This window comes from Silurus aristotelis, assembly GCF_946808225.1.
Source record: "Silurus aristotelis genome assembly, chromosome: 3".
Lineage (NCBI taxonomy): Eukaryota > Metazoa > Chordata > Actinopteri > Siluriformes > Siluridae > Silurus > Silurus aristotelis.
Genome location: NC_139576.1, coordinates 10,619,186 through 10,640,183, shown reverse-complemented (window position 1 = coordinate 10,640,183; position 20,998 = coordinate 10,619,186). Strand labels below are relative to the sequence as shown.

At 35.0% G+C, this 20,998-nt stretch overlaps 2 protein-coding genes across 4 annotated transcripts; one reads left to right on the top strand and one right to left on the bottom strand.

Annotated features, from left to right (window-relative positions):
- Positions 1–4,228: 4,228 nt before the first annotated feature.
- Positions 4,229–7,947, top strand: gja8a (gap junction protein alpha 8 paralog a). Its single transcript, XM_083536844.1, has 2 exons — positions 4,229–4,491; positions 4,735–7,947. The coding sequence occupies exon 2, from the start codon at positions 4,750–4,752 to the stop codon at positions 7,720–7,722; it is 2,973 nt and encodes a 990-aa protein (XP_083392970.1). The 5' UTR covers positions 4,229–4,491; positions 4,735–4,749; the 3' UTR covers positions 7,723–7,947.
- A 4,032-nt stretch (positions 7,948–11,979) lies between these two features.
- On the bottom strand, positions 11,980–15,266 carry LOC310723722 (E3 ubiquitin-protein ligase TRIM7). 3 transcript variants are annotated; one of them, XM_083537138.1, is made up of 9 exons: positions 15,114–15,265; positions 14,380–14,489; positions 14,177–14,224; positions 13,872–13,973; positions 13,510–13,635; positions 13,352–13,403; positions 13,074–13,094; positions 12,961–12,987; positions 11,980–12,824 (listed from the first exon to the last, which is right to left on the bottom strand). In XM_083537138.1, the coding sequence occupies exons 1-9, from the start codon at positions 15,130–15,132 to the stop codon at positions 12,292–12,294; spliced, it is 1,038 nt and encodes a 345-aa protein (XP_083393264.1). In that variant the 5' UTR covers positions 15,133–15,265; the 3' UTR covers positions 11,980–12,291. The 3 variants fall into 3 exon arrangements, with proteins under 3 accessions (XP_083393264.1, XP_083393265.1, XP_083393266.1); XM_083537139.1 differs by lacking the exon at positions 14,177–14,224; XM_083537140.1 differs by lacking the exons at positions 12,961–12,987; positions 13,074–13,094 and having other exon boundaries at positions 15,114–15,266.
- Positions 15,267–20,998: the final 5,732 nt, after the last annotated feature.

Below are 20,998 nucleotides of genomic sequence, written 5' to 3'. Positions count from 1 at the left end.
TTATCTGGCTGAGATAAATGTGGTCTGTAGAGGCTGAAATCCTATCGAGTGACTTTCATATCTTCTACACAAATACTCAGAGACTGCAGTTTAGAAATCTTCAAACTTACAGACTTGTTTTATGTGGATAGAATTACTGATGATAGCAGAAGCCAAGTGAGATTTAGAGGACTTATTTATCATGCCCAAGTGCTCGAGCTAAACTCTTTGATGAGTTCTTAAGGAGCTGCCAAGACTCAGAATCTTGCCTCAGAAGATTTTTACATTTCTGCTCTTTGTATTTCACTTGAATAATTTTGAAATGTAAAATCTTTACAATTACTATGTTAAAGATGAAGACTCCAACATGTCAGGTTCTTATGTGTCCTAAAGAAAATATAAAAATGAACCCATATTTTTATAAATGACCTACATGTATAACAATCACTCCACTTCTAATGTCAGAAGAAGGAATTTTGAAGTGCTAATACTTCGTGCAGCTTAGCATTCGCTAAACATGTTTAGCTTGCAGCAGGAATGAGTGCAGCTCATGTTTCATTGGAAAACCCAGATCTTATATCCAAGTGCACACTCTCAAAAAGCGATCCATACTCTAGAATGACATCATGTATACAGTATGTGTGGCATTCCTCTACTAATCAGTTAAAGCTCTATATGGCTCAGTGTGCTAGTACCCTCTGTATCAATAGCCAGCTCTTGATACAGAAGTCATGACCGGCAAGAGTTGATCCTACATGTCTAATCTCCTCGACAATACTTGGAACAGCAATACCGATCCTTTAGTTCTTGCTAAACTTGCTCTACAATTGGGTTTTTAGATCAAAAGATAAATAGATGAAAATAAATCAGTATTTTAGCTTCCATTTCCTGATATTAACATCCAGATTTGTTAAACAAAAATCTATCTATCTATCTATCTATCTATCTATCTATCTATCTATCTATCTATCTATCTATCTATCTATCTATCTATCTATCTATCTATCTATCTATCTATCTATCTATCTATCTATCTATCTATCTATCTATCTATCTATCTATCAGCTTTTGTCTCTCACTCTTTTATTCTTTCTACCAGTCATTTTAATGTTGAACAAAAACAAATTAATTTGCCAGTCCCCAATACTGTCATAGTAGGCTGTGCATTTCACACCTAGGCCTTCAGTGGTGTCCTACTTCAATCTACCTCTGTGTGTCGCCAACTCGAAATATAATTCGTTGAAGCAACAGATTTAAATCTTTATCATTTTTTTCATGTATTTAACAGTGCCCACACTGTTGATTCTCAAGGCAGATTTTTTTGATGGCTGGAATATGATAGATAGAAAACTCTAACATAAATGTACACTTCTGGAAACAGTGCAACTAAGAGAAAAGAATAGAATGAAGACTACTGGAAATTATTTGATAAATATTCATGAGAAAATATATTAAATGTAAGTCAGTGACTTTAAACGGTCCCCTGGTGGTCTAGTGGTTAAGATGCAGCGCTCCCACCGCTGCGACCCGGGTTCGATTCCCGGTCAGGGAACCATCCCCAGCCACTCTTAGTGCCGGTCCCAAGCCCGGATAAATTGGGGAGGGTTGCGTTAGGAAGGGCATCCAGCGTAAAACATGTGCCAAATCAAACGTGCGGAGGATCCGCTGTGGCGACCCCTAACGGGAGAAGCCGAAAAGAAAAAAAAAAAAAGTAAGTAAAACTTTGATCCATGTGTCTAGGCCAGCAGAGAATGCCTTGCTGGCTCTGATGCCTGCCACTGAGTAAGTAGTTATTCTTTAAATAAAGATCTTACAGAACATTTTTACAAGATGTTAGCATATTTGAACAGGGTTTTTAATTATTCTGCCTATAAATATGGCATGATATGAGTGGTAAAAGTTCACATATAACAGTAAATAAAGCAATGTAACATAGAGAGCTCTTGATGCTTGAAGATCCTTTTGTGGGATGGTTTAATTACAGAGCCAAAACACAATCCAAAATCTTAAAATGGGAGCATGGGTCAAATGCAGAGGCACACGATTTCCAAATCAAATGGCAAATCTATACAGCAAATGGCAAAAACATTGTAATGCATGAAAAGACTTTAACGATAACTAGACTGTATACTTAAATAGGAAGGATCCTGGCAGTGGTAACTTAGAACTCAGGGGAGGGAAATTTATAGATGAATAAGATTGTTATTGATTGTTAGACACAAAATTAGCACAATAGCCAGACTATTATCAGGATACATTTAGCATGAATCTGCAAATAATGATATTGTACTTTTTTAGATTTTTGTCCAAACATAGTCAGTGGGTATGACCTGTGAACCTGGTTCATTATTTAAGTTGGCTGATTTAAATTCTTATAAATATGTAACTGTGATACCATGTTGGAAAAGGTTATTTTCTTAGTAAAGGATTGCACGTTGTTGTAGTCCGTGTAAGCTTATTGCCTTCACTTTGAATTCACAATCTTCACATGCTTGTCTGCGCCACACTGTTCCAGTCTGTTGTGCTATTGCTTGTATCTTGACACTTGGTTGTTATATACAGTGTGTGGCTCTTACTTTGTATTTGGATGGAAAATGAATCGGTCTAACTTGGTATAAACTTTCTGTCTGTAATGAAAAAACATTGTGCCTTGGCTGTGAGTTTATTTTCCCTCCTCTCCTAAAATCAGGTTTGCAAACAGATTTTCTAAACAACATTATTTCACAAGTAGTTTAACTATTTGAGTTTAGATAATAGCTAAACAATCCCTTACTTCAAATAAACCCAATGTCTAAAAGGTGAATGCCAGTAGCATAACAGACTGAAATGGCTTTGCTGGAGAACATGTTCATGCCAAGGAAAAATCTTTATAAGGAGGAACCGCAGCAAAACATTTGTGCTTGTCGGAGGTATTTTTTTAATGACTTCACTAAAGCCATCACAAAATTTTTGTTAATATTCCCAGCAAACATCAGAATGAAGAAAAATGTGATCTTTTTAACCATTGTTGGTGACAGATGATTTGAGTTTCGCCAGAAACTGCTGATATGCTGGAACTTTGACTTATACAGAATGGTGTGAAAAAACCATTGAGCGAGTGAAAGTTGGTGGAAACGCCTTGCTGAAAAGAGAGGTCAAAGGAAAATGACCTAATTTGTTTAAGCTGCTGGAAAGGATATAACAACTCATATAATCACTCTTTACAATCGTAGTGAGCAAGCAAAGCATCTCAGCATGCACAGAGCATAAAATCTTACAGTGGATGTGCTACAACAGCAAAAAAACACAATAATATCTATTCCCCAATATACTTGGCACAGATATAATTTAACAGGACAGTTAAAGATAATATGCCTGCTTTATTTCAATCTTTAACTGTCCAGTTCCATGGACACGGTCATTATAGCCATTTTGCATGTAGGCTTTTGGTAACAGACACCACATCATTTCTCTTTTCTGATCTTTGAGATGAAAATGAACAGAAAATCAACATGATTTTGCACATTGTGCTGGTGCAACATGATTAGTTAGATTGTTACTCGAGTGAATCATTGTTTAGTAGAGGCTCTTGAGTGGCACAAGAGAAAATCATTCATTTTATAGTAAAGAGGTCTTTGATAATAGGAAGAGAGATTAATTAGCCCTGTTTTCTTGGTGTGGAGTCTCTTGTGTCTGTTAGAACAATGCTAGCTGATGTGTCTGTGTGAGCTCATGTATATGGAAAAGTGCAATTAGAGTCTTCTTTCATGTACAATGAATAGTATGTAGGAGTTGGTGTGTTGGATCTTGTAAACTCTAGTGTGTACCTGCCTAAAAGATTTATTACAGGTTTTTTACCAGAACCTTTCTCTTTCTTTCTCTCTCTCTCCCCCTCTCTGTGTGTATGTGTATATTGTTTTGGGTGAACTTCCTCTTAAATATCATAAATTCTCCTTTATCACAAGACCATTGAACTTATGCTTAACACCTTGCTTTCCTGTGGGTGAGTGCTTGTATTACTGCAATTTCCTATTTCTTCTGTCACAAGACCTTTGCTCTCAGATAGAGAGTGGCTTAAACAAGATCAACAGAGTTGATGTGTTACAACACTCCTTTATGTACATATTTATTGCTATATTCCTGATTATTTTTCTATATTTTCACTATTTAAATTACAGAACTGTTGTATACTGTACACTGGGTTGCTTGTAGACCTCATGCTCTATTTTTATTTGATGCCTGGATTTGGGCTCTATGCAATGAGGGGTCCTGTCTCTCTAGGCATAGTTTTGTTGATCCTATTGTCTCCTGCTGTTCCACACGTGGTCCAGCGCATAAAGGGCGTCTGGCTGGAAGCTTATACTTGAAAAGCAGCTATCACAGCCCATCCATTCACATCTGCTCAGTGAGGCGACAAGGACTCATAGTGAGGCTGGGTGAACAGGACATGAGCAGTTCACTTTGTCCTGGCAGCAGAGAGGAGAAACCAACTAAACGACTGACCAGAACGCCACTGGAGCTCCCACTACCAAGGTTTTCTATTTGGTCTCAATTCACCTCACTGTCAAACTCTAATACATCTAGGCAGTTTGTTAGTGGGTTGTTATGCTTGCTGTGTAGTTGTGATCTTATGGCTCATACTTTGTGAAATGATAAATTTTAACTGCCAAACTACTTACAAATGACATTTAAATATATGCTGCATATTTTAAACCCTTTTTAATTCTGATCATTACCTCAGTTTATAACCCTAATCTTCCTGTGCTCTCTATGCAGAGTTAAGAGTCCATCATGGGAGATTGGAGCTTCTTAGGTAATATTTTAGAAGAAGTGAATGAACATTCAACTGTAATTGGCCGTATTTGGCTTACAGTGCTCTTCATCTTCCGCATTCTTATTCTGGGCACGGCAGCAGAATTTGTCTGGGGAGACGAGCAGTCCGATTATGTGTGTAATACAAAGCAGCCTGGATGTGAGAATGTATGTTATGATGAAGCGTTCCCTATCTCACATATCCGCCTTTGGGTGCTGCAGATTATTTTTGTGTCCACGCCTTCATTAGTTTACATCGGTCATGCAGTCCATCATGTCCACATGGAAGAGAAAAGCAAAGTGTTAGAGAATGCCAAACATCAGTGCCAGCAAGAACTGTACAGCAAACAACTTCCTGTTGCCGCAGACCAGAAAAGTGTTCACACGACCAAGGACACTGGAACAAACAGGAATAAAAAAATCCCACTTGAAGGCACTCTGCTCTGCACATACATATGCCATATCATTTTTAAAACACTATTTGAGGTAGGATTTCTCGTGGGGCAGTACTTCCTGTATGGCTTCCACATCCTTCCACTGTATAAGTGTAGCCGCTGGCCTTGCCCTAACACAGTGGACTGTTTTGTCTCACGCCCAACTGAGAAAACTATCTTCATCATGTTTATGCTTGTCGTTGCATGTGTCTCACTTTTCCTGAACTTTGTGGAGATTATCCATCTATGTTTGAAGAAGATTCAATTTGGGTTCTTTCAGTCAGCTCCAGCCCAGGTTGTATCTCCTGAGAGAAGCTTGCCTTTCCTTCTTAGTGCACCATTACATAAACCAAAAGGCTACAGGCAACTTGAAGAGGATAATAAAGAGGGTGAGGTTGCACACATCTACCCGTTAGCTGAAGCAGATATGGAGGACGGTTTGCTATCTCTGAAGTTAAAGACAAAAAGAACAAATGAAGGATTATTTCCTACAGCGCCCCCTATGAAGGAATCAGTGATTTATAATGAAATGATCCCAAACTACCCTGAGGTCACAGAAACTATCCTTGAGCTACCACCAATCAAACAAAAGGACTTATGTCGAGACTTTGATGAGGTGGACAGTTCCATCCTTATGATTCCCTTGAAAGTAATACTGGAAAAGAGAACAGAGGAAGAACAAGGCATGGAGGAGACACAGACGGTTGGTGATGTAAAGCAAACGTACAACATAGGAGACTTAGTAACTGATCAACAACTGAATGTGGAGATTGAGTCAGGACAGTGTGGATCAGAGGCTATAGGATTTATAGAGGTACATAGACAAGATTCCAGAAATGTTAAGGGGTTGGTAGAAGTCCCAGAAAATATTGAGAAATGTTTAAAAGTACCAGAATATGTTGGAGAGGTTCTAGGATTACCAGACAATATTGTGGAGGTTGTAAATGTACCTAAGATTGTTGAAGCAGTGGTAGAAACGCCTCAAGCTGTTGAAGCAGTTAAAGAAGAACCAGAAATTGTTAAGGAGGCTGAAGAAGTTCCAGGAAATATTAAGGAGGTTGTAAAACTACCAAAAACTATTGAAGCAGTTAAGGAAGAACCAGAAACAGTTGAGGAGGTTGTCAAAGTACCAGCAAATAATAGGGAGGTTGTGGAAGTACCAGAAACTGTTGAAACAGTTGTAGAGGTACCAAAAAATGTTGAAGTTTTAGAAATACCTGCAACTGTACAAAAGGTTATAGAAGTACCAAAAAACTTTAAAAAAGTTGTAGAAGTACCAGAAACTAATACAATAGTTTCTGAGAAACCAGAATCTGTTGAAAAGGTTGTAGAAGTTACAGAAAATATTAATGAGGTTGTAGAACTACCAGAAACCGTTGAGGAGGTTGTCGAAGTACCAGCAAATAATAAAGAGGTTGTGGAAGTACCAGAAACTGTTGCAACAGTTGTAGAGGTACCAAAAAATGTTGAAGAAGTGTTAGAAAAAACAGAAACTGTGGAAGAAGTTGCAGAAGTATCAGAAACTGTTAAAGCAGTTGTCATGGAACCAGAAACTATTGTAGAAGCATTAGAAAATATAAAGGAGGTTGTAGAGCTATCAGAAACTGTTAAAGAACCAGAAACTGATGAAGACGTTTTAGAAATACCTGCAACTGTACAAAAAGTTGTAGAAGTACCAAAAAACTTTAAAGCGGTTTTGGAAGAACCAGAAACTATTGAAACAGTTGTAGAGAAACCTGAAACTGTTAAAAAGTTTGTAGACGTACCAGAAAATATTAATGAGGTTGTAGAACTATCAGAAACATTTGAAGCTGTTGCAGAAGAACCAGAAAATATTAAACAGGTTTTAGAAATACCAGCAACTGCTGAAGAAGTTGTAGAAATACCAGAAGATTTCCAAGCAATTGGCAAAATTCAGAAATTTCAAGAACGGGTTGGAGATGCCCCAGAAAAGGAGCTTGTGGAAGTTTCAGCAGATTATCCAGTGAGTGAAGAACTGTCAGAGATAGAAGAGCTTACAATAGAAACTAAGAGTGTCTCTTCGGTAGATGAGAAAGCTGTAGATCCTGTATGGAGGGAAAAACCTTTACATCTTTTGAAACCTGTAGGGGAGGGAAATGTATCTAGGGAAATCAAAAACTCATATATAGAAGACACACTCAAACTAGAGACAATAGACCTTTCACCTAAGGTGGAGTCAATAGAAGATACCATCAATACAAATGATGTAGAAGATATCAATAATGCTGTGAACACTGATAAGTTAGTCAGTGAGATGGCCAATCCAGAGAAGGTGAACAGTGCTGGAGCCCAAGACAGTCAAGGGAAAACTAGAGATCATGGTTTATTTGAAAGTTTAGAAGTGAAGGTGGGGTTGCCAGAGATGCAGACACCCAAATATATGATTTTAGATCATCTTACACCTCCAGCAGCAACAGAGGCAGTGGGAGATACAAGACAGCTGAGCTGTATTAGAAAAGCAAGTAGTAAAGCGAGGTCAGATGATCTTACAATATAAGCAATTTTACTAGAGCTAAAACATAAATAAGTTAATTTTTAAAACTATAAAATAAATAAGCAGCATATTTGTTTTTGTTTTATTCACCTGTCATTTCATTTAACTGCAGAGTGTTCAGCGTATTTCTGATATTCTTGTTCCATGTATGCTAACTGAGGACAAGCATTCAAAAACCATGATTAAATAATATTTAAATAGAATCAAAACTTAGAGCTAGCATTGCCTTTTTGTAATTTTTTATTTTTATTTAGTTAATTAATTAAAAAATTATTTACTGTACTTACATACTATTTCTACTACTACTACTACCACTACAAAATATAAACAAATAATAAATAATAATAATAATAATAATATGTTTATTTACTTTTTGACTTTTTTTAAATAACAATTTTTATTTATATATTGGATTAGGTGATTTTTGTCCATTTACATGCCATCTGGGTAAAAAGCTAATTTTAAAAGAAATTACAGTTTACTGATGACATACAAACAGGTGACAAATTGCATAAAAAAAAGTATTGTGTGTTATTAATGTGTTTGGTCATCATGAGATCCCTCCGAGCTTTAGAGTGCCTTGGCATTGATTCTGTAAGACTCTGGAACTGTGCTAAAGGGATGAAAATCAATTTTAGAAAAACATACTCAGATACTCGGTTGCTGTTTTGATGATGGAGTGCTCTGTCTAAATTGTCACTGCAGAATTTCTGAGAGGTTTTCAGTTGCATTAAGATCTGATGAATTTGAAGTTCACAGTATATAATTTACAGCATTTGTATACTATCTGGTACAGATTTGTAGTAACTGGTGGAAACGTGACACAAACCATTTCAAATGCAGCAGCATAACAGACACTAGTATGCTTTTTTTATTTATTTATATATATATATATATATATATATATATATATATATATATATATATATATATATATATATATATATATATATATATATATACATACAGCTTTGTTTTGTCAATGAATTTTACTTAACTACTCAGTTTGCTTGTTAAGCCAGAAGTCACGTCGCCATCACATCCATATGGCAAATCCTGACCCTTTGTGTTAGTAAAAACACTGCAGCCAGATCAGTGCTCAGGACTGCATGTTCACAGAAACTCACCCAGCTTTTCAAGTACAGTCAGTGCAATACAGACAAAATTATATTCAAGACTTGAATATGATTATCCATGGAACAAATGTGGAGGCAGAAACTGATTATTAACAATTGTAGTAACTCCTGAATATTTATCGACTGAAGATGAAAAAAACTTTGGATATAATTCAGTTCAACAAGCTAACTAGGGACTAATAAACTGACCACTTTCTAAAATGTTTTTACCAGATGATTTATGTCCTTACATTCCAATTATGTCAGAAGTTTATTCCTTAATAATAAATGCTAAATATAAATTGAATACCTGGTCCAGTATGGATACGTCTCATGTTTTACCCCAACGCACTACTAATACCCACTAGAGGGTGCAGAACATTTAACACTTTCTCAGACAGAGAACACAATTGCTGACGATGTGGTCTGAAAAAAATAAATTAGTCATGAGCATTACAAGCAACAAGTGATATCTGATGGCATCATGTGTTAGTATTTGTATGACTCTGGCCTTTTTTTTTTGCTCTGACATTTTTTACAAATTTACTTGCAAAAGTTCTTTTAAGTTTCCCTGTATGTGGGATGGGACATTCTTGGAGCTTATCATAGATAGCTATCGTCTGTCAGAGTTTCGGTGTAAATGAAAGTATAAAGACCATCTGCCTCAGTTGCTCTAAATGGAATTTAGAGAGAGAGAGGAAGATTTGTTGTTAGCTACTAACATGGAAAAACAAGAATTTATGTGAATTGTTTATTGTAAATGTTTGTATAATTTCATCTTTGTTGTGCTTTTAAGAGATTATGAATAAAAAAAGTTTGCCATACTTTTTAAATACTTTTAATATACATTGCAAATTAGCTTGGCTTGTATACTGTATTTATTCTATGTAGTCTCTGTGTGTGTGTGTGTGTGTGTGTGTGTGTGTGTGTGTGTGTGTGTGTGTGTGTGTGTGTGTGTTTGTGTGTGTGTGTGTGTGTGTTTGTGTGTGTGTGTGTGTGTCTGTGTGTGTGTGTGTGTGTGTGTGTGTGTTGAATTTGTTTTTTGTGCTACATCTTGTGCCTTTCTGAATATAAACACCGTGTATTTTTACATACCTCTAATAGAAAATGCAACTCTATAAAAATAGAAATGTCTGCAGTAAGTGTAAAACATTATCTCATTCAAATCAGGTTGCACTACATGAAACACACTGTGTCCTGATTTTTTTATAGACCTTTTTTTAAGTATTTTTAAATCCTACATTTTCTCTGTCTATTGATATAAAAACTTTCAACAGCTCTTCCACTCTAACACAATCTACAGTATGGAGTAAAAATATCTTCCTTGCAGTGTATTTATAATAAGTGGTATTTATAATAAGGACGAGCCCTGTAGATTTTTCCCGCCACACCAAATCGTCCAAAATAGCAGTGTGATTTGCATTCCAAGCACAGGAAAGCATTTTGAAAGTAAGATGATAAATAAATTGTAGCCACTGCTCATATAGTGTACTTTAATAATATTTGGTAGATAGCTTTAAATTTGGATAGTTGTTGAATTAAGAAATTAACAGATTTTCTGAAATGTTGATGAACATTTAGCGTTCATCACAACATTTCTAGAAATCTGGTCCAGTGTTCTACTAAAATTTTGTGTTAAGCACAGACATCTTTAAATTTTATTTGCTGAATGAAACATATTATGATCTGCCCCCTGTACTTAATGAAAGCAAGCTGCCTTTTGTTGCACAAAAAATAATATAAAAACTTGAATACTAATTAAAATAATTTAATAAAAAACTGACTAATTAGTTCTACATCTAATTGTTTAATTGGTTTGTCGGAATTTTAGCATTACTGTTATTTTAAACTGAAACTCAGGATTGGATTTGACTCCTCTCAACACACATGCAGCAAGTGAATAATGGTCAATAGCAGCACTAAAGACCATTTATCTTGCCTAATTATTTACTGATCATAACATTGTAATTGCAGGCATTTTTGCATACCAAAAAAAATAAAAAGGTTGCATGTGAAAAAAAAAAAAAAGTTTTCATAGATACTACAGATAAAATAAAACACGTTGGTCTTCATTGTCTGTTCAGATTCAGATCTTTCACTTGTCTTGCACCAACAATAATAAAACAGTCACAATCACTGAGATCACATTTTTCTTCATAATATGGTTGATGTGATTGCAGGTGTCAGGGTTACGGAAGCAAAAAACCGGAGTAGTGAAAAGGAGGTACACAGAATCATGAAATAAACCAAAAAACGAGCAATAGTGACTGAAACTTAAAGGTAAATAGAATGTCCTTTGGAAAGTGAGATCTGTCCGGTCTTGGAGGGGTTGAGATCTCAACAGTGCTCACGGGCATGTAGATCATCTACGCAAGGAGTCCTGGAAAGTTCTCCCACATAAGCGAGTAGAACTGGCAGTGGGTGAGTGAAGGTAAGGGGTTTATATAGGAGCTGGTGATGAGTGATGAATGAGCCCCAGGTGGGAGAGCGGAGGCAAGACAGCCGCCGAAGGGGGCGTGGCAGGTGGATTCCAGACAGCAGGCTTCAATGCAATGCAATACTCTTACATGATTGGCGGATTAGATAATGGCATTCATGAGTAGTACAGGTATAAATTTTTTGACCAAATACTTCATAGTTTTGTATTAAAATAACATTTAGTTAAAAAAATTCTATACAGTAAAAAATAAAAAGACCCAAAAGGTATGTTTTAAATCCAAATGACTTCAGAGGACACAATATTAGCTGTTTTTACATGTTAAAAGTGTATATATATATATATATATATATATATATATATATATATATATATATATATATATATATATATATATAGAGAGAGAGAGAGAGAGAGAGAGAGAGAGAGAGAGAGAGAGAGAGAGATTTGTAAGTAATCTCTGTAGTAAATAATGTTAATTTAAGGTGTATAAAGAGACCTTAATGTATGTGTTAGCATTAAGAGCTTATTAACAAATACAATTACATTTCAAATTTGTCACGAGTCTTCCAACATCATATTTTTTCATCATATTAGTATTTTCTTCAAAAACACTACTATTACCCATTAGAGGGTGCAGGACATTTTTTCAATTTACAATTTACAAAGTATGCTGACTGAAGTGTGTTTGCTTAGAATAAAGCCAAATCAAGTCAAAAAGCTTTTATTGTGATTTCTACCACATATAGCTGATGGAGTACACAGTGAAACGAGACAACATTCCTCCAGAACCCTGGTGCTAAATTATACTAAATTTACAGAGAGCCTTGTGCGGAGTGACTTTACAATTATTTACATTATTGATTGCAAATTACATTTATGAAATTATTTACAGCATTTATATACAATAATACACAATATTGCATGCTTGACACAAATGATAGGTTTGGGTTCTCTCCACTGATTTATGATTATATCGTCAGCTTGTCCCTTAGTTAAATTTACAATTAAAAGTGAAATTTAGATAATCCTCAAAGGTTTTTCTGTCTCCACAGTTCCAAACACAGGGTAAACTGTCTCTTTAAATTCATCTTCAAATGTGTAAATATGTTTTCTATTCTCTGCATCATAGAAAGTAAGCTTCCCTTCTTCATAATCCAGATGTACTCCTATTTTAGAAGGTGGTGCCTGATTGAGTTTAGTTACTGGTTCAGTCAGAGCCATGAGATGGCCCAACTGCAGACGCAGAGTCCAATATCCTGTACCTGTGTTCAGGTTAGTAAAGCCATTGCGTGGAGCAGACTCTTTCACTACACCTATTCTCCAATCATTTTTCCCCTTTACATCTACCTCCCAGTAATGCTTGCCTTTGTTGTAACCCTCTTTAGCTTTGACACATGTCCAGGCATTATACAGATGTTTGCATTTTCTTTGGTATTCATAGTGATTCGGTTTGGATTTAAATTCGCTGTGGGTCTCTGTTCTCACAGAGCGTCCATCCAAAGACAGCACAAGAAAGGGATTCGCAGTGTTTGGATCCAGAATCACATTGGCTAGGACAGACAAACAATAATGCAAGTGTTAATGCTAGTATTTTTAGAAAAAAATCTGAATAAAAACAGCAGTTGGTGTTCAAATATCATGTAGATACGCAGGTGTTTTGCATAATGGAAAGTTCAAATGCAATACCTGATGGTTTTTTGAGGATTTTCCATTCTAAAAAAAGAAACATATTCATCATAATTGTTAATGCAGTGGTTCAATCAGCTGTGTTAAACTCTTATATTAAAATTAGAACTGACCTTTCTTGGGAATTGAACCAACTAAAAAAAGAAAAAACAAAAAAATGTGATTACACAAATTATTGACGTAAATGATTAAATCTGAAGTTATCAATTTAAACCCAGATCATTTCACAATGACCGTTCAATTGACCAACTTTTTTATCCAGTGACAAAAAACACTCTATTTCAACTTTAAACCACAGAACTCCAGAATAACAAATGCCATTACAGCCCCATCATTATGATTTCAGAAAATGTGAGCAACACAGTGCTTTGAAAAAGACTTTTAATCTCACCTCTTTCTTTAGAAATATTTTCACTTTTAACAGAATGTTTATGGCGTGGTGGCTGGAATGACAAAGAGGTAATTTGAGTACAAACTGCAGAAGAACACATGAAAATGTTATCAAATTCATCACAGATCATATCTCCAATCACACATGACTGCTCTGACCTCAGACTTGTTTTTTTGTTGTAGGATTCCTATGCTTTTACTTGTGTTGGGCATCTGTAGTTTGTCTCCTGGTTTGTGAGAATCTTGCGACACAATAGTTTTCTCCTCTTTGAGACATTGTAGGCTCTAGATGAAGAGAAATATATACATTGTCAATTTACTATGTGACATAGTAACAGCTATATACTGTAATCTGACAGTTGTACTTTGATCATGCTGATTATTTATAGTGGCTATATTTTTTTTTTTTAATGGTTGTTTTATTGGAAGCAGGAATCACCTTTGTATTTTCACTAACAAAATGACAACAATAAACCTGGTGAGCAAAGTGTATTGAGTTTTATTACAGTTCATTATTTTACCTGTTGCATTTTGAAACTCTCAGTTACTATGAGGGACTTTTTAGACTCCACAATTGAAGAATGTGGTTGTTGTGGGACATTTTGTGGTCTCTTTAAAGAGTTCTGGAAAAATGGAAAATGTTCACAATTTATTTTATTGTGCTAAATAAGAAAACAACAAACCAGTCAGATTATTGTGACACCAAAAAAGCAGCACCTTAAATTACAAAATAATTCAACTGCTCTTAATGTTAGAACTGTTAGAAATAGGAATGAGTCAAGAATCACAAATAAAGTACAGAATTTCCTTTCCAAACTGAACTCACCTTAATATTTGCAACAGCATGCAATATCTTCTGACTTATAAACTTCGACTAGAAAATAAATTGTAATAGTTTAGTTATAGTTGTTTAAATTATATTTCTACTTTTATGACATGCCAAACTTATGTTTATCAAATATGATAAATGCATGTATGATGTGTTGGATACTTGTTGTTAGTTTACAAATTATTATTATTGTTTTTTACCATTCTTGGTTTAATAAAAGGTTCTGATCTGCAGAGTCTTTTATTTTTCTTTTCTTTGCAGGAATTTCCCAGACTGGTTTGACTGAGGAAAGCCCCAATGCTGATTTCTTCTGTAAAAATTGACAGGACATTTTCTAGTAAAAAACTTGTTGAAGCTCTTATTATTATATTATTTTGTAAATAAAAAGAGTAATAACACTGATTATTGCTTCTGGGTGAAAACCCAAAATAAACAAAGAACAAGAAAAGTGTGTGTGTGCTGCTAATATGTAGCTACTCATAAAAGTTACTCTGATACTGAAATGTTTCTTTGTATACTAGAATGCCCCAAAATATGCTAAGAAAGTGGAAGTAAAACACTTGTTTTCTGTAGACTGAAATAAATTCCAGTACTCATGCCTGCTAATCACTCACTATTTACAAACTAATCAATCTAGAAATTACACAATCATACAAGATTAAGAAAATTAACTTGACATAAAGTAATAGACATTGCCAACAAGTTACATGGTGCACACAGTGTTGACATTTGAATAGTAAACAGGAAGTGGTCTAACCATGCAAGCTTCTTATCACAAAGCTGCACAATTTTGGTTCTCACAATTTGTTATTATTTGATGCATAGACTTGTACAATTACAAGCAGTACAAATTATTTTTTAACAATTTCTTTAGAGGTTTCCTCAGACTGTTTTTACAAAGGAAATTGGAAAAAAAATCCTTTTATTTTTTTACCTGTTGCTGATGAGGTCATGTTGGTCAGATGAAAGAATTTCCAGATTCATCCAGAAGAAAAGGCTACTTGATTCAGGGGATTTCAAAAAGTCCATAAGCATTAGCTGTGAGAGTATGTCTGAGAAAGATCAAAACATGCACTTGTTTTTTTACATTCTGATGGAGGGTGTGGCTTATCTCTCTGAACATGACTCTTCTTGAAATGTGGACTTTTTACTGCTTTCACTTTTGCAATTCCAAACATATGTATTATGTTTGAACCTCTGTTTTAAATCAGCAGGTTTTGTTTTTGCAAAAAAAAAAAAATTATAAAATTACACAAAGACAAATCATATGTAGTTGCAATACTGGCAGGTGCATAGAGCTATTCATGATTCCCTTCACCTACAGTTCTGCTGAAGAAATGCATCCTTAAAGGATTCTGCCACCACCATGTTTTACAGTGAGTATGGTGTCCTTTGATGTGGTGTTATTTGATGTCATTTGCCCATAGATACCTTTTACAAATGTAACCTAAGCATTTCAACTTGAACTTAAACACTTTTCAAATGGTTTTGGATATACACTATATTGCCAAAAGTATTGGGTCCCCTGACCTTTCCTGCTATATGTGGTTCTTTTTTCAAACTGTTACCACAAAGCTGGAGGCACTTAATTGTACAGGACGTCTTTAAATGCACTATAATACAATTTTGCATTCACTTGAACCCAAACCTGTTCCAGCATGGCAATGCCCTTGTGCAAAAAGTAGGCTCCTTGAACATATTGTTTGCATGCTTCGAAAAGGAAGATCTTGAGTAGCCTGCTATAGAGCTCTGATCTCATCCCTACTGAACACCTTTGGGATGAATAGGAATGCTGACTGCACCCCAGACCTCCTCACCTCACCTACATCAGTACCTGCCTTTCGTATTACCCTTGTGGATGATGAACACAAATATCCATAAGCACACTCTAAAATCTATTAAAAATGTATTCTCTTAATCTTGACTTTATTCTCAGAGCTACAACTTTATTCTCAGAATTTGTACTTAATTCTTGAGTGCTATGACTTTATTCTCGCAATTTCGACTTTGAAGTGTTGATTAATCGGTTATCACCAAGTATGATTCAAACTAGATGATTCAAATCCGTATCGGTAAAATCTACTATCGTTTGACCTCCACTCTAGAATGCAGGAAATCGCATATAGAAAGCAACCAAAATATGCACCAAAAATGTTGCTGTAGGCCTCTTAATAGCGTCCCTAAACAGTTTTCTGTGCGTCTTATCGAAGTTTCTTAGTTGGGCAGAGGGTTAAGGGCCTTGCTTAAGGGCTCAGAAATTGGCAATACTGGGGTTTGAACCCCCAAACTTTCAAACAGCAACACAGAGCCTTAACCACTGATCTACTTTTGGCATATTAATCCACAGGCCGCACATTTATACGTTTTACATTACCGGTATTATCTTCATAGTTTTTTCTCTTTATTTTTATTATTTTCAGCAATGTACATTCGTATTGAAACATCCAAACTATGAAAGAACATATATAGAATTATTTAGTAAACAAAAAACTGTCAAACAACTGAAAATATGTTTTATATTTGAAACTATCCAAAGTAGCTACAGTTAGCTCTGATGACAGCTTGGCACAATTATCGCATTCTTTTATCAAGATTAAAGCTGAAAATGGTTTTAATTTCACAGTTGTGCCTTGTCAAGAGTTCATTTGGGACATTTCTTGCTTCTTAATATGCTTTAGACCATCAGTTGTCTTGTGAAGAGAAAAGGGTGTGTACAGAGTCAGTAGTTGTAGTAGAGCATTTACAACTAACTACTATTGTCTAAATACATAGAATTGCAAGAAACACTCAGTTACAGTAAGTAAAGATAAAAGACAGTCCATCATTACTTTAAGAAACAACTTTAAGAAGTGCAGAAACATCAATCACTATGATGAATCTCAGGACCATCCCAGGAAAGAAAGTCAGAAAGCTACCTCTGCTGCAGAGGATAAGTTTATTAGCATTACCAGCCATGGAAACCAATAATTTACAGCACCTTAGAATTGAGCCCACATCAGGAGCAAAGTGGCAGACATATTTCAACACCAACAGTTTAGAGAATACTGCATAAGTCAGGTCAAACTGCCGAAGAGGCTTGCTTATGCCAAGAAACACAAGGAATAACCAGCATGGCTACCAGAGTATTTTGCAGCGCCCTGCCATCCCATCTGGTTTGCACTTAGAGCTATTTGTTCAAGAAGGAGAGTGTTGGACTGTGCCATCAGATGGCCTTTCTCGCACAATCACCTGTTCTAAATTCAACTGAGATGGTTTAGGATGAATTGGACTGGAGATTAAAGGAAAAGCAGCAAACAAGTAGTCAACACTTCTGAAAACTCTTTCAAGAGGTAACAACCTCTTTAGGCTGACTGAGAGAATACCAAGAGTGTGCAAATCTGTCATCAAAGCAATAGGTGGCTACTTTGAACAATTTAAAATATTAAATATTATGGGTTATTTAGCACATTTTAGTTAACTACATAATTCCATAATTGTTCGGTCATAATTTGAATGTTTTCAGTGTATATTAATAAATTTGACCAACATAAATGGACAATTGACTGCTTAACTGTTCGATGGAAAGGTATGTCTTATTTCTCCTTATTTCACCCAAAGTATCATTATTGCCCAAAGAACCATACAAAACAAACATGATTTGGGTTTGCTTATCAATATGTCACTGACTATTGTGTGTGTAGTGAAATTACTGCTGTCATTTGCAATTATGGGCAAGAAAGTTCTGAATTCATTATGAATTCTAATGATTTCATCCATTATTACGCTGGCAAATCAAAACACAATTACAAGAGAGCGTAAACCCATCGGGACAAAACATATATTTTGTACACCCTTAAACAAGAAAGAATGCACTGTTGACCTTAGATGCATCAAAAATGCTTGTAAGACCATTGTGTCAAAACAAACATTCAAGAATAAACTATAGAGCAGCAGAAAGTAAGAGGAAAAGGTATTGAACTGCTTATCCAAAACATACAGTACCTCATCTTTTAACATGGGCATGAATCCACTACCACTGACACTGTTTCCTGTGTAGATCTGTGTAGTTATTTTAACTACTGAAGGCACAATGCTCAAAAAAACATGAACAGTATACATGTTTTGGGTTTGCTTACCAATATTTGTCACTGAATATTTTGTTTTTATATTACTTTAAGTGAAAATACTGCGTTTATTTGTACAGTGGTCATGCATAATGTCTCTTTTGTCTCGCTTACGTATATCTATTTTCATGAGCTGCATTTCCTTGTTCGGTATCAGTAGCTTCCTGGCACCAATGCAGTTATAGGGTTTTTTTTTTCATAGTTCTTATCTCAGTTACATGCACAGTAAGGAAGCAGGAAGAATATGATTAAAATTGAAGCTCAAATCAGTTCCAAAATGTATATACATATATACATATATATATATAAGCTATGTGTAGATATGTATAGGCCTTTATTACTAGAACTAACAAACTTTGTACACAGTATGTATACACTCACCAATATAATATTATTAGCTTATATTATTTGTTTTTGAAATGTTTTGAATTAACATTTTGCAACAGTATTTAGAACAACTTAATATTACTCATAAAAGCATACTGACCTTTTAACAGTATAAGTAACCGAAATCAAAAGTTTGGTTTTACACACGCACACACCCATACACACTACCATTTTATCTCAGCTAGGTCATAAACTAAACAACTTGGCTCTCTGTATCTTTTTAAAGTTTGTGAGGGAGATTCCATTTTTAAGTCAGTAGTGATGTGATGTACTGTTACATTCAAAATTCTATAATTGTATTTCAAAAGAAGGAGGTCGAAAGTATTTTAACCGAAATATATTTCAAACATCTTAAGCAAAATATTATGTCCTAAAATGTAAATTAATCGCTTTATATGTATCAACAATATACATATAAAGCGATTCACTTACATTTTAGGACATAATGTTTTGCTTTTAGAGCAGATCTTCTTGCTGCAGGTAATTAAAAGCAGAACAGTGAAACAAAAACTAGCGAACAAAAATCCCATAAAACTGCACACAAGCAAAATAGAACTGAAAGTTGTAAAAGACTTTGCAGAACTGAGACTGTCAACATCTGTTTTAAAGGAAGAGCAACTTAATGACACAAGCAGGTTCTTCTCAAGGATCTTCATAGCCATAGTCACCACTGGTTCACTCATTAGGGGTAAACTTATCAGGAACAATCTCAAAAGCAATAGATTAAACACACGTAAGGGCACTAAATTCATTCCAACTTCATAAACTCTTTATCTTTGTTAACATGCTTTGATGTCCTTTGTTAAAAGCACTATATAACTAAAGCTACATTTTATTGAACAAAACAAAAAATTATGTTCCTCACATTTTTTGTCATTACATTTTTTTAATAACTATTGTGATTCTTACTTATGATATGCTTTTTCGTTTACTTTATGTTACTATGTTTGTGTATTTAATTCACTATATGTGTCATCTCTTATATTTGTTATACTCCATGGATCATACATTACAAATATAAACAGAAAATAAAATTACAAGCAAACTGAAAGTGAAGGCTGTTTGAACACATTCTCCACTGAGAGCTGCACAGTCTCACACTCACACACACACACACACACACACACACACACACACACACACACACACACACACAGAGTAAACTTTAGCATTTACTACACATAAACTGACAGAGGTTGGTGATTTTAATGCACAGTGACAAACAAAATGGAAACAGGAATGATTGTGCCTTTAGAAATATAAACACTTCATTTCAGTGGCTGTAGTGTTTTTATAATACATAGTAATATAAATATCCAAATCCTAATACATATCAATCCTCTATGCATATGGATTTTACACAGGATTTTTGAGTCCTTTAAAATTCGACTTTGAGTTATTCAGAAAAAAAAAAAAAAAAAAGAAAGAAAAGAAAAGCAAAACCTTGTATTTCATTAGGTTTTACCCAACTATAGGAAATGCAGTATACTATTATTTCCTAAATTAAGTTGAGGACATCAAGTTATTTTATTGTAGGTTGTACAAACAAAAACCAAAGTAGCAAAATTTATAAAATACCCAAAATGCACAAGTCTTTTTACCCCGTGTCCTGGTGATGCTGTTATATATAGAGAGAAACAGCGTTCCATTTATAAAAATAGATTTCTTGTTTCTTAAAATACCCTTTATTATTTGAGGATGGGCTCCACTCCTTGCATAATTCTCTGTGATTTTTTTTCCCCTCTCACAAATTGTCCAATTTAAAATCATAAATACACATCATACAGAAGCTAACAGAAACTGACGCTTGTATCAACATGTTGAACAAACTGTCGGTAAAAACAAAAGGGTAAACATCTCATTTAGCCAAGCCCTAATTCAATGGCTTCACACTGTTTCAAACCGAAAGTAAATAAAAATTAACTTGAAGTCTGGTAGTACATTAAAAAGAGCATCAACTAAACAAAAGTATTGATATATCTTTTGGCAACAGAAAAAAAAAGGCAGTGTGATGACACAAAGTGTACAGAGATCGGGAGAATGATGATGCTATGCGTAAACTGCAGACGTCTGTGCAGGACCCTGTTTCCATTCGTGTGGTGTGGCTGTGTGTCTCAGTTCACTCAAAGACGGCCCGCTAAGTTGATATGGCACTATTTTATTAATCCATTACTGTGGAGCTTTACATCCAGAGTAGCCTTAGTATGAGTAGGCAAATTCAGTGGACCGAAAGCCGGACACGGTAAGACTACGGTGCTTGATTAGAGCAAAGGCTGTTCTGTATATATATATATATATATATATATATATATATATATATATATATATA